The sequence below is a fragment of the Chlorocebus sabaeus genome, chromosome 8 (genome assembly GCF_047675955.1).
Source record: "Chlorocebus sabaeus isolate Y175 chromosome 8, mChlSab1.0.hap1, whole genome shotgun sequence".
Classification (NCBI taxonomy): Eukaryota; Metazoa; Chordata; class Mammalia; order Primates; family Cercopithecidae; genus Chlorocebus; species Chlorocebus sabaeus.
The window spans coordinates 141,913,338-141,928,184 of record NC_132911.1 but is presented as its reverse complement, the minus strand read 5'-3'; the positions used below and the strand labels follow the sequence as shown (position 1 = coordinate 141,928,184).

The 14,847-nt window shown below is 41.8% G+C and overlaps 1 protein-coding gene across 3 annotated transcripts in view; it reads left to right on the top strand.

Moving 5' to 3' along the window:
• FAM135B (family with sequence similarity 135 member B) overlaps positions 1–14,847 on the top strand; it is a 352,320-nt gene that overhangs the window by 211,255 nt on the left and 126,218 nt on the right. For all 3 annotated transcript variants that reach the window (XM_073018372.1, XM_008001609.3, XM_038000098.2), the window contains exon 4: positions 8,592–8,731. In XM_073018372.1, coding sequence (XP_072874473.1) covers positions 8,592–8,731 — 140 coding nt within the window. The remainder of the gene's footprint in view (positions 1–8,591; positions 8,732–14,847) is intronic.

The window sequence follows — 14,847 nt, the reverse complement described above, 5'->3', positions numbered from 1 at the left end:
TAAAAGAGGTAGAAAGGATTTGATTTGTCAGAACCATGTTTTGGGTGTGAATCCACAGGATGTGCTAATGATTGGATAGAGGAGGCGAGTGGAAAAGAGGAATTAAATGACCGGGAAGTATTTCATTAGTATAGGTAAGACAGGAGGAGGAACATATTTGGGAAATATAATCAAAGGTTTTGTATTGGACACACGAGGATTCTGATCTTTATTTGACATCCAAGAAATCACGTCAAGTGGTGAAGGATCAGGCCCACTCGGGAAAGAGATGGGGCTGGCATTGTACATTGGAGAGTGCTCAGCTTGTAGGTGGCATAGAAAGCGTTGGAAATGATGCTAGGGAAGGAGCACAGCTAATAATGGAGAAAATAATTGGGACCATGACCTGGGGTTCTACAACACAGAGAGGTGGCAGGTGCAGGAGGAGCCTAGGAATCCAGAAGGGCAGGGGCAAATGAGAGAGAAGCTGAAGAGCTACAAGAGCGGAAAGAGCAGGTGAGACGGGCGTGAGGCATCATCTGGCTCCCCAGTGTAGTTGGATTGTTATTGTCATTTTTGCCTGTAAAAGAACTAAGGCCAGTGGAGTCGAAGTCTCACCCAGCGTCTCCCTGCTTACTAGCTGGGAGATGCTCCATGCTCCATGCTCCATTCAGGCAGTACCCACTGCCCTGGGCCAAGCCTGCATTCTTCATACTGTCAAAAGGTAATTAAAGATTCCCTTTGGTTGGAGGTGGTGGCTCACACCTGCAATCCCAACACTTTGGGAGGCCGAGGCGGGTGGATCACGAGGTCAGGAGTTTGAGACCAGCCTGACCAACATGTTGAAGCACCGTCTCTACTAAAACTACAAAAATTAGCCGGGCATGGTGGCACGTACCTATAATCCCAGCTACTCAGGAGGCTGAGGCAGGAGAATCACTGGAACCCTGGAGGCAGAGATTGTAGTGAGCCAAGATCGCACCACTGCACTTCAACCTGGGCTACAGAGCGAGACTCCATCTGAAAACAAACAAGCAAACAAACAGATTATTTTCCACTCCTCACTTCCACTGAGACTTCTACTAATAGCTGGTAAAGTTCTATGCTGGATTATTTGTAAAAGCCATGTCAGCTTCACACTCCTATTGATCCAGCAGCATGTTTATTCCCTCCATTTGTCTGAGTCCCTATTATATGTTCCATCTTGTGCCAGGTACTTTCAAAGGTCATCTCGTAAAACCCTCACAACCCTGAAACAGTACTGCTCTTCCATCCCCAGTTCACAGATGAGGAAACTGAGGCTTACACTGGGCAAGTTCTTTGTTCATAGGTATACAGTGTATAAATGGCAGAGCTGAGAGTAAATCCATGTCTTTTGATTCATATCTATGTGCTTACACAAGCATGAGGTACAAGGCCATACCCTGGACTCTGTTATTGAAATCCAGACTGAAATACCTGAGACCACTCAGCAGTTATGACCAATCCAAGGAAATCCAACGGGTTTCTGTAGTGAGCAACTAGAGTGTACTGGAGGCAACACACTGGCCTTTTACTTTTGAGATTATGGAGCAATACATGTTATTAGATAATAAAGTGTTATCAAGTGCTGGCTTAGTGGGCTTATTCTAATAGTAAGTCATGATGGTTTGTAATTAAGTAATTAAGCCCAGTCAGTGTTGATGAGAGAATGCTTCCTGTTGAATCGCAGCAGCAGCCTTTCTCATTTTCAGTAGGTTAAATGGTGCTTTTTAATGGACTCTTTAGTTTAGTTGCCCTCCTACAAATAGGACTTTCTGCCAGAGCATGGTATCAGCTTTGTAAGCTGGGTTTTCTTGTAGAGTAGGCTAGGAGTCAGAAATTCTGGATATTAGAACTATCACAAACTAGAACTATAACAAACATTGGGTAACTTCCAAAAGTCATATCCCTCCATTTTTGCATTTATTAATAAATTGGTTGATGGATTGATCTGCTAAATATTTGAGTGTTAGTGATATGCAAAGCCTTTGTTCTGTCATTCTCAGATTTTTTAAACAATTAAACAGAAATTGATGGATGGTGCATTTGAAGTGAGGAGAGAAAAAAAGTTGGGAAATACTGTACTAAATATTGAATAATATTCCTTGTCATTGTTTTATCTTTACCAGTGACAGAATTATGTCTAACATATTGCCTGTGTGGTTGTTGAGTTAAACAATGAATGAATGAATAAACAAATTAAGGAGTGAAATAAAAAAAAAAACATTTGGAGTCACCATTGTACCATCTACTATATTTGACATTGAGGATGTTACAATCTCTATGATCATGAGTTTCCTCATGAATAAAATGAAAACTCATATACCCAAGGCTATACTCAGTGATGGAAGGAACATAAAGTATCTAGAATTTAGACCAGTAAATCTCAGGCTAGCTTTAATTGAGCAATTTGCAATTAACAAAACCATTTTGTATTTATTATATATTATAGAAAAGTGACTTTTCCAATCATATAATTTACAAATAACATCTTTGATCAAACTCAGTTTGTTTTACATAATTTGCCACCTCAATCAGAATTTTAAATTAGCCCTTATAAGGCATTCCGACTAATGCAACGTGTGTGGAAAGTTGAAACATTCATTTACACAAGGAGATATCTGTGGAGTCGGACAACAATGGGAATATTCATTCCCTATTCCACAGACACAAGTGTAAAACATAGATGTCCCAAAAGGAACCCTGTGAGTGTTCAATGCTGAATCACAATGTTTTGCCCAAGACCTAGTGCATAGCAGGTGATTAGTAAATATTCAATGAATGAATTAACACGTTTTATAGCAAAAACATACAAACATAATAATCCAAAATTATAGGTGAGGCATAAACTTATGTCCATGTGCATGAAAACAAAATATTCAATATTCCATGTGCCACAGGGTACTTTAAGTAGAAAACAAGAAAAATGTTTTATATTCTTTGAGATAGAAATAAAAATGACAACCAAAATACAGCTCTTTATTGATGTGTCACCAATTTGATATGCTTCAAAAATTGAAGGTACGAGCAGAATTGCATCTCTTCAGATATTTCAAGTAAGTGCTTGTATATCTCAATGCCCCATTAGCAGAAATGCCACTTCCTTTTCCCATGTCACATCATCCAGGAAGCCCTGGGCTGACTCAGTGAAGTGTGGTCCTTTTCTGAATGCTAGTTTAGGATAGAAATGAATCTCATCAGTCCCTTGCTGCTGGGACATCTCATTGGCACACAGTGTATCTATTGAAGCATGGGTATTTAGAATTTGGAGGAAGCTTGAGGGTCTTCAGTGGTGAACGCTTTGCTGCTCCAGTTATCTGCACAGGCCACTAGGGTCTTCACCCTGAGCTCCCAGGTTATAACTCATTAGAGACTGCTATGATTTAAATGTTTGTCCCCTCCAAAATGTGTGTTGAAATTTTAGTTGCCATTGTAACAGTTTTGAGGTGAGAACCGTTAAGAGGTGTTTGGGCCATGAAGGCTTTACCCTACTGGGTGGGATTACTGCCTTTATAAAAAGGCAAGTTCAGCTCACTTTTGTGTCTTGGCCTTTCTGCCTTTTGCAATGGGATGATGCAGAAATAAGGCCTTTGCCAGATGCAAGCACCTTGATATTGGACTTCCCAGCCTCCAGAACTGTGAGCCAATCAAATTTTGTGCACTGTGAATTATGTAGTTTGTGCTATTGTCTTATTGAAACACACAAGGAACTAAAATATTGCTTTTGACAACACAATCTTTGTTTCAGATTAGGTGGGTCCTCATCTTTCCGGCTCACAATGTAGCCAAACCAACCTTCTACCCATGAAGCCCTGAGCATTTCTGAACATCCAGAGTCATCATCCTGGGCCCCAGCTTTTCTTAAGATAGCCTCATTTCTGGGAACAGGTTGTGCTTGTGTGATTGACACTAGTATCACCTTAGTTGGGAAGCATCTGTCCCAGTCCGACAGTATCCCTGATTTTCAACCTCAAGAAAAGTCATCAAGACCATGGTTACCTGTCTCCCAGGAGTTCCTGGTTTCTTATCCATACTTTTCTACTTGCCCTCCAGTGATAGGCTCTCCAGGAAAGTAGCAACCTTGGGGGAGTCTCAAGAGGTCATGTATTGGACCTCCCTACCCTGGCATTGAAGGCTTGATGACCCTATGAGCTAGACAGCACATACTCGACTACAGGAAATTATTCTGGTCTTTCTCTGGAACAACAATGAATATCTTTTTCAAAGTGGCTTTCTTTTCTGCCTATTCCTTACAATCGTTGGAGAAAAAAATAAAAGTTTGGCTTCAGGGTGATTTTCTGTTCTTCCTGTTCCTAGAAAGGGTCAGAAAATTCACCCTACCTAAAGAGTCTTAATCGTTGTCATCTTTAGCCTCTGAGAAAATCTGTTTGGATTTTGATAATTTTTCAGTTAAAAACATACTTCTCTACTCACCATTTTACCTAAGCCTCACATTCATTATGGAAATTAAGGCAAGATTCTTATCGTGGAGCTCAGATTCCATAGTCCTGCCCAAGGCCACACAGCCGGAAAGTGGGGACAAGTCTAGAACTTATATTTCCCTTACTAAAGGAGCATTTTCTAAACCATATGAAAGCTAACATTGTGACTTTGAGGAACCCATAGTCTAATGGGGCTTTTCCATTTCTGTTGGCTCTAATATGTTGGAAGATTCTCTATGAGTATGTCCTGAGTTTAAAGGAATTTAACTGAGTATATCCTGAGTTTAAAGCTGGCTTCAGGCCTGGAGTATTGAAGGGGTTGTTTTCTGGGGTTTGGCCACAGAAATGATTCTTTGGGAATCTCCTACATGCAGGCAGAGCCATGGCTATGTTCTTGGAATGAGATTGAGGTTTGGTCCACAAGTAAATGGTCCCTATGGGTGCTATTGGTTTGAGCATTGGGCATAGAGTCCCTGTCAGAAGAATAATACCTGTATTTTGTACTCCACACTGACAGATCCCTCTAGGACTGCTGGGAGCTCTCAGCTGAGGGAATGTCATCATTTAAAGTTTAAACATTTAGAGGTGTATAGATATATAAAGTATTAATATCATTCATTTTGTGGGGGGAGAAGAAGAAACTACAGCACCTAAAAGTATTTTTTTCTGTTGCCCTCTGGCCTGAAATTCTGTGTTCAGATGTTTGGAATGTATTCTTTGTGCAGCTGAGACCTGAAGAGCTCCTCTTACCTCCTCTGCTGTATTCTCTTTTCTCTGCTCCCCTCCTGTTTTTCCTTCACACTCCCTTTCCTTCTTCCACCGTTTTCTTTTCATCTCTTTTTTCCCCCTTAAAGTCTCAACTCTTTTTATGCATGGTACCAAGAATGACACACAAAAAAGAAGAAGGCAGATATGTAGAATCTGTAGAATTGGACCACTTGAATTGAAATCTTGTTGCCTAAAAATACATAAAAAATACTCTAGAATGAAAAGTGGCTATTTAACACATAGCTAGGAAAGGCTGCCTTCCCAAAGTATGAGTTAGTCTTTAAGGGTAGAGGGAGTATGTACTTTGGTTGTCTCTGGGTGCTGATTTCACCAGGAAGGAGGAGAGAGGATAGTGGGCCGGGTATCCAGATGTGGATTGTTGGTGAAGAAGGGAGAATCCCAATGGGAATGAAGCAGGGAGTGTTGTCCCAGTGATCTCCATCCCAGGGAAGTTATCTTGTGATTGGTGAGCCTTCCCTTGTTAAAAAGACACCTGTTCTATGTGATGCCCTATTTAATAGTGGTGAGGAGTTGACCCAGAAAGTCTCCTAAGGTATGAAAACTGCCTTATCCCAGTCTTAATGGGGCACCTCAGGATTTGGTGATTTTCAGTAAATACCCGTTAAGCCCTGTGGTCTGTTTGCCAGTCTGCTCAAATTCAGGGGCTCTTAATCTCCCATAAAAAATGTGGCCAATGACAATTTATTCAACAGAAAGTACTCAGAACTTTCTCTGCAAACACAATTAAAAAGTCATCATACTGTATATTGTATGCCCAGCGCGTGCCTGGTCTTAGGAGCTTGATCTGTTTTATCCTCTGTGTCCACAGTGATCCCATAAGGTCAGTGTGGCCGTGTCCATTTCTCACATGGAAAGCTGCTGTTCCAAGAGGTGATGTCACTTGCCCAAGACAGCAAGTGATTGAACTGTTTTGCTGGCTGTCCCTCCTGGTAGCAGACAGCTCAGGGCTGCTCTGACCTTCAGGGTATTTACCCCATCCATCCGCTGCCACGTTGTCATTCTGGTTTATAGATCAGCGGGGCCTTGACAGTGATATAGAAAGAGCTAGTGTAGCAAATAAAAACAGAGAGGCATCTGCACACATGAATCATTTTTATTTAATAGGCCCATCAATTTGAATACAGCAGGTCTAAATAGAACTGCATTAGGCCAGTAATTTTATTGCCTTCATGACAAAGTGCAACTTAGAGCAGGCACATCTGAGCAGCCTTGGAAATAACCTGGCATTTTACATATTTTGTATTCCTTGCTCTGAAGCTACAAGGTAGGTGCTGGTTTAGATGTGACTGTGCATTGGGAGGTGACTGTGATCCTGTGTCCCTGTTTCCAAAAAACTGTTTGACCCATCCAGAGACAGTGTATAAGATACTTAGGATTTTTCTTTGCTAGTTGGGCTGTTTTTTATTTTTTTCTTGGCTCCTATTTCAGTCAAACTATTTAATTCTTTCGTACTGTTTTATAGAGTCCCCACCCTTTGCTAGGAAATAGATGCATTTTATTCATTCACTGGAGACTTCATTTTCTCTCTTATTAAATAGGTAGATGTGAGGATGAATCTACACAATGCTTCATTATATAGCAATTCTCCAGCAAAGTCTGCTAACAAAATGCCATAAACTGGGTGCCTTATTGACCACAGAAATGTATTTTTCACAGTTCTAGAGGCTGGAAGTTTGAGATCAGGAAGCCAGCATGGTCAGGTTCTGGTGAGGGCCCTTTTCCAGGTTTGCAGATTGATGACGTCTCTCATTGTATCCTTCCATGGTGGGAAAGGTGAGGGGAACAGATCTCTGGCCTCTTTTTATAAGGACATTAATCCCATATGTGAGAGCTGTACCCTTATGACGTGATTACCTCCCAAAGGCTACACCTCCAAATATAATCACATTGGTGATTAGATTTGAACATTTGCATCTTGGGGATACATAAACATTCACAACAAGTACATATTTAGGCACCTGCCTCTGCTTTGAGCCTTTGTCTCTTCATCTGGTGTAAAATTTACCTTATGGGTTTGTTATGATAATTAAGGAAAGTAACCACAATTGAAAAGCACTTTAGAACTTGTAAAATGCCATATAGTTGTTCCCTGTTATAAATAGGTAATCAATAGGTAATTGTTGCCTTATACAAATATTAGTATTATTTACTTTAGAATATGTATGTAAACATATGTTTGTGTGTGTATGTGTGTGTGTGTGTATATATATATATACACACACACACACACACACATCGAAGTGGATAGTTTATGTGTTAAGTAATTTGGAGGAGTTCATCCATTTGTTTCCCCACAATAACCCTGGACAATGTTATTTATTTTAGTATATATATATATATATATATATATATATATATATATATTTTTTTTTTTTTTTTACATGTATCTCCAACTACGTAGTTTGTGTGTTAAGTAATTGGGAGGATTTCATCCATTTGTTTCCCCACAATAACCCTGGACAGTATTATTTATTTTAGAATATATATTATATATATATTTTTACATGTATCTCCAACTGTGTAGTTTGTATGTTAAGTAATTTGGAAGAGTTCACCCATTTGTTCCCCCAAATAACCCTGGACAGTATTATTTATTTTAGAATATATATTATATATATATTTTTACATGTATCTCCAACTGTGTAGTTTGTATGTTAAGTAATTTGGAAGAGTTCACCCATTTGTTCCCCCAAATAACCCTGGACAGTGGATGCATTGGCTAGATTTGTCTTCTTGAACTATAACTCAACTTTGAAGTACTGTTTAGGGATATGGTATATCTAGAATGCATTGGAGGATACAGAGCTAAACCAATTCCTTTAAAACTTGATATACAGTAGGATTATACAGTAGGATTAGCACATTTTCCTAAAACTCAAGACAGAGTGTTCTCATGACATGCCTGATGTGCAAGCAGCACCTTTGAGAAGGGAGAGATTCTATGGGCACTAGGAAGTCCTTGTAGAAGGAAGGGTGTTTTCTGTCTTTCAGTCCCTGTTCTTCTCCTCATTGTTTCTGGGAGAGGAGGTTTATGGAATGCTTCACAGAGGAGGGCACAGGTGAACAGGTGCGAAGTTGAGCAGGCACTGCATAGCAGCCCAGGAGCACTGCCCACGGCATGAGTGACTTAGCCAAGATCTTGTTGCTTGTAAGGAATGGAACAAGGTTTTTCTGAGATACCAGCCCAACTCAATGAACAGAAATATTCATATGGTGAGGTCTCATTAACTGATTTTAAGCTTTGGAAATTGGAAGGCCACTTGGGGCCATTAGTTCCTTGAGCAGGAAAGACACCTGACAGGGCTGTAGGTAAAGGACAGTATTGGCGTTCATGGGTTCCTACTGATTCTTGTTTTGCAGAGAGCAGCAGCCTGCATTCAGCCTGTGTCCATGACAGCACCGTGCACAGCCGGGTCTTTCAGATCTTATACCGGAACGAAGAGGTGCCCATAAACGATGCTGTGGTCTTCCGAGTTCATTTGCTCTTAGGTGGTGAAAGGGTAAGTCATGAATCTACCACCAGCCACAAGTGGCTGTTCCCTCTCATGGCTGTTCTGTCTCATTGCTAGGTAAATGGTGAAAGAAGAAGGTGTGGATTTACTCTGAAATCTGACAGAGATTAGTGCTTTTAGTGCACTCATGCACTTATTTATGTATTTGTTGTTTTACTCATTTTTTAAATTCATATATTTGCTTGTTCCATGTAGTCTCAAGTGCAGACAGTCTCCATTGACTCATTTACTGGGCCTCTTCTTCCATCCTCATTTGCCCATTTGTGCATTTGTTCAGGCCCTCTGTCAATGAGTTAATCAGCAGGTGGTTATGAGTAACTGTTTTTTTGCAGAGCTTAGTGTGGGACCCTTGGATAAGGGACAGAACCGGAGAAGGTAGCAGGAACTCTACCTTGAAAGGGTTGATAATTTAGCAGGAAAACAGATATATAAGAAAACACCTTGGTAGGTGATGTGAGCAATGATCTCTGTGGAGATGACAAAGCTGGTGTTCATCAAGGCTTGCCCAAGAGCTGGCTTCAGATGCACATGCTGAATTCACCAGAGAAAGAAAGAGGAAGGGCATCGACTGAAGGGGAAACAGCATCACTGCAAGCCCAGAGGCCTTGGGGAGCTCGCTTTATTCGTTGGGAACTTGATTGAAAATTTCCTGTTCATCAGATTAACACATTTCAAAGGAATATCTGAAGCTCAAACTTTTGATCTGCCTCCCCTAGCCTCACTGAAGTGTACCTGTTGCCACATTTGAGCTGACTTTTTCCTGCTAGAATATATTGAGAATTATTTGAAAGAGTATTCCTGTTTTAGGAAGGTCTAATTAGAGCTCCCACTACTTGCATTCCTCATGTGGTATGCATAACAGCTCCTACTGGGCATCTGTTATCTTTCTCCTCTCAGGCTTCTTGGCTTTTTGTCCACATCTTTTGTTATCTAGGTAGTGACCAGGTTCCTCTTTGTGGCTAAAACTGAAAAGCGTCACTCATTCTTTATTCATTAACCCATCTATCCTGTCAAAAATTTATTGAGCACTCACGAAGCACCTACTATGTGCTGAAGGTAAAATAGTGAACATGAAATATCCCTGGCATTTTGGACTTATATTCTAATATTAGATCAACATATCACAATGTAATTAAATAAACCAATCATGCATATCCTATTACTGAGCCTTCTCACTGCTACATACTCAGCTCCCTAGTCTCTGAGACACAGTCATGAGGGATATAAGAGTATAGGAATTTGCACCCTCACTGGAGGCCCCGTGAAGCCACAACTGTACCCAAAGTGGAAGATACCTCATGATAGTCCTGCTGTGCAAGACTGGCTGTTGCCTCATGACAGATACTCAGATATTGAGAATGTCAAGAACTCAGCACAACTTTCAACACAACCTTCACCCAAGGTGATTATTCCCTGGAGGACAAGTGACAGACAGGAGAGTCTCCCTGAGAAGCCAGTGCAGAATTGCGGAGACCCAACTGTGGGGGAAGAGTCAGGCATGCCATGAGCTCAGGGAGATGTCAGTTCTGGAGGAGAGCACAGTAAGGACAAAGAGCCTGAGGTGGGAATGACGTTGGGGTGTTTCAGGAAAAGCACTAAGGCTGAGGTGACTTGCACAGACAGGGAGGGCAAAGGAGCAGGAGACGAAGATGGAGCAGGGAGGCCCAGCATTGTGGGCCATGATAGGGAAATTAGGGCTTATTCTTGGGCAATAGAAATCCACTGATTTGGTTAGAATGGTGCAATGGCACAATTTTTATTTTAGAATTTTGTCATCCCTCTCCCAGTCTGCAGGCTCCACAGGACTGGATCTCTCTTTGTATCCTGAGTGCCCCAGTAGCCATAGGACTACACTTGTGGATACCTGACATGGAGTGGATGACTTAGTTGTTGAATGAATGAATTTAACTTATAATCTCTTCTTTTTAGGCCCTTTGCACACTATTCTTTCCAAACAGAGATAAGCATCCACCATGCACTCTGTTTGATGGCCCTTGGCTCCCTGTATCATGCCTAGACCACAGTTGCCTGCTTCAATACCTCAAGGAACACACACCTCACTCACTGGAGCCTTCAGTTAACCTGACCCTGTCTCCCTTATGCCATCACAGTGACTGCAAATACTTGATCTGTAATCAAAATTTAAAAGAACAAATGAAGCTCCTATTAGCCATGCTGGCTAGCTTTTGACTACTTGACCATTTCCCCTCTCTGCTCTCCCACCTGCTATGTGCCCCCAGAGACTGGCTGCAAGAACTGCTCAGTCATGTCTTTACCTTTTAGTTTCCGTTGACTTCAGCCTATGAGAGCTTCTGCAGGTGACTACGAGGAGAATGGGCCCAGAGTGTTCATTCCCCAGGCTCCTTCCCTGCAGGGTCCTGGAGGGTTGGCTGTGTCCAGTGGTGTGCTGGAGTCTGCTTATATCAGCTTTTGATAACCACGCGTACACACTTCTTTCCAACTCCTTATTTAGCGACTTCACATTCATAGCTCGAAGTCAATTGTGATGAAGACATTTACACAGGAGAAACTGCCGATGCTACAAATCAGTGTTTTTTTATTTTTCTTCAGAGAGCCAGTTCTTAAACCTTTACCAGCATACCACTTGCTCTGTCCTTCTTCCAAAGGCCCCAGCTCCAGGCAGGGAGACACGCTCCATGTAGCTTTCTCTCCAGTTCTGATAGGCACTGTCTCTGCTTGACCCTTCATGCCTAGGGTGATCAGGAGGTCCTGAGGTTACTAATCTTGAGGAACTGAGCCATTGTTAGTTGCTTTTTTTTTTTTTTTTTTGAGACAGAGTCTCGCACTGTCGCTCAGGTGGAGTGCATTGGCATGATCTCGGCTCACTGCAACTTCTGCCTCCAGGGTTCAAGTGATTCTCCTGTCTCAGCCTCCTGAGTAGCTGGGATTACAACTGCCCACCACCACGCCTGGCTATTTTTTTTTTTTTTTTTTTTTTTGTAGTTTTAGTAGAGACAGGGTTTCACTATGTTGGCCAGGCTGGTCTTAAACTCCTGACCTTGTGATCCACCCGCCTCAGCCTCCCAAAGTGCTGGGATTACAGGGGTGAGCCACTGCGCCCAGCTGTTAATTGTTTTTTCTAAATCTTCCACACACTTTGTAAATCATCCCTTTAATAAACTGTACCTAGAGTCCTCATTTTGAGTGTATCCTCTAATTCCTTCCTGGACTCGAGTTGATACCTTTAGTTTAGGAAACAAGACCATTAGGTTGCCTAGAGTGGTCATAAACTCCCAGTTAAACAGACTGCAAGCTCAAGGTCCACTTCCCCAAATTCCAATAAGAAATCAGTGCTCCATTTTTTCCCATGGGCCTTTGCCCTTTGGGACATTGATCTCAAAGAGCTACCCTGGCAGAATGCTTATGACAAACCAATGATGGAGGCTGGGTTTGGGTATTAGTCAGGTATCCTGGCCATTGCTCCATTTAATTCCATCAGAGAATTGTTCTTGTCCCTGACAATTTAAAGCCTTCAAGTTTGACCTTCCCAACCCTCAACCTTAACTCATGTGAGGTTGTAGCCAACCTTAGTTCTCAAGTTGAATGGGGAGTCTGTTTCATATTACATGTTGTTTTCTTCTTCCTATCAAATTTCTTATCTCTGTAAGCTAATAATTTGTTATTGTGTTGGGGGTAATCCATATGGCAGCAAACAATGTCACAGCTAATTGCTATATACAAATCAGGGATAATAAAAGTTAATTGGATATGTCTGTAAACACTGTTTATTTGGAATGGATGCATTTCCAGTTAGTATCAGTCTGCTTATGACAACCAAAACACTGCTTATAGCCAGTCGACCAGAAATTATGTTCATGGATACACATAGACATGATTGTGAACCACAGACATTTATGAAATGCCTATTCGTCAAACACGTGATTCCACCTGCTATCAGAAATTCAGACATGAGGAAGATTCAGTTATGCATTGAGGTCACAGATAAGTGCAAGAGATGACCATGGACAGAACTAATCACAAGTTAAGGTGTAGGAAGAGATGTTATAATAACAGTTGCAAAGAGTGAGTCTGGAGGTAGTGCGTATATTTTATTTATATACTCTGTGTAATCCCACAGAAGATTTGGGAAGGCTTACAAAATGCATACAATAGTAAAAAGAAAAGCTAGCAATGGAATGAGGCAGAGTGGAGGAGAAACACATACAGGAAAGTAAAGGCTGGGGTAAATGTAGGAGACCAAAATGCGCAAACACCCTCTGGATATTTGCTAATGGTGATCCATACATTTAGTGCTAAGCTCCTAGCAGGCAGAGCAAAAAAGCAGATACAATTATTAACAACAAAATGCTTTCCACTCTGAGGAAGAAGGGGAAAAGATTATATATTAAATACATTTTATGAGCAAGATTGCATTTTCATAGGCTTCAAAAGGAAAAGCATTTTCCGAAGTGTAATTCCTTGCTGCACCAGCATCACAGTCCCCGGGCAGTACTCGTACAAAATGCAGATTCATGAGCCCATGCCAGACCTAGTGATTCAGACAGGTGTGGTTCTTTTTCTTTTTTTTCTTTTTTTTTTTCGCTGGAAGCAGAGAGGGGCCTGAGTTGATTCAGAGTTTGGATAAGTAGAAAAATGGACCAGATTTCCACAGTAACCAGTTAAGAGCTCCTGAGACAGAAGACAGCAAGGCCCATAAAAAGCAGTAAAGCAGAAGGCAGATTTGGGGAAGAAAGCATTGTTGCTAATGGGCTGGAAACTGGCAGGGACACAAAGCTAGAAAGGAAGGTTGAGGACACAGCATGGAGAGCCATAGAGACTCTGCCGAAGGTCATGTTTTTCCTTTTTTAAAGGTAGGAGTCTCCTTCAGGACAGAAGGAGGAGACCTGGCAATTAGAAAGGTCAGTCTGGCAATAACATAGAAAATGGGGCCCAGGAGACCAAGGGCGTACAGGCAGTTGCTGCTATAGTGCATGGTGTCTTGGTGAGCATCATGGCAGAGGTCGTAACTGTGTGAATGGAAACTGTGTGAGTTGAAAGGGTGAGCTGCATGGCCGCCAAGTGCAGCCCTTAGGACTGGGTTCAGGCTGAGCATAGGAGATGGCAGGCGTCATGTAGAAAGGAATGATAAATGGAAGTTGACTCTAAGATTTGGGTATGAAATAGACTTGGAGTTACTGATAGTCCAGGGTAGTTGGGAGAAGAAAAGCTACTGGGGAGTGAAAGGAGTTGAGGATGAGTTATAAGAACAATCACAAGGATCTTAGCACTAACAGCGGAGGCAGCGCTCCTTTCGTGGGGACGCTAGCTGTCGGGGGGTCTGTTCCTGCAGACCCCTGATTCGGTGATGAATGAATAAACATACACTGACACACAGATCTTCTGCTTTGCCAGTCCAGCTGAGGGTCTGAGCTGCTTACAGGCTCCAAGCTGAGTTCTGTAAACGGTTGCGACTGGGCCCAGATGGGTTAGTAAGGCTCTTATTTATTCAGTAAGACTAATTAACAAAAGTTGTGAGTAAACACCACTAGAGGGTAAAGATTAAAGGCCAGGTTCTCAGGCCTAAAGCAAACACCATTTGCAGGTAATAAACTTCTGCTGACCAGGCAAGTAGCAAGCAGTAAAGTGTGCCTGGTAGGACAAAGGTTAGTCTTAAGCCCATATAAGTAAACAGGATAGGAAGATTAACTTCCCACATTCTTCTGTACTTGTACCCTAATCTTTCTGGCTCCTGCAAAGAGACCCTGGCTGCCTTCAGTCAAGCAATCTGAAGCTGTGCAAACTCTCAGGCCTTCCAAGAGAGTTTTTGACTATTACTATAACTATCTTTAATATTTTTCCCACCAGCCTGATTGAACCCCAACAAACAGCATCTTATACCTACAAGGTACGTGCTGTATGGCAGGCGCTGTGCTGATTTCTTTGTCTGGACTATTTCATTGAATTATTGCAACAACATGAGAGGTGTTTTACTACTCCTATTTTACAGATGAGGATACAGTGACTTACAGAAGGCATTTATCTAAAGTCATACCACCTGGAAGTTGTAGAGCCAGGGTTTGAACCTGGGCCCTCTGATCATAAAGTCTGTGTTTGGGACCAGCATGCAGGACCACTATGTGAAG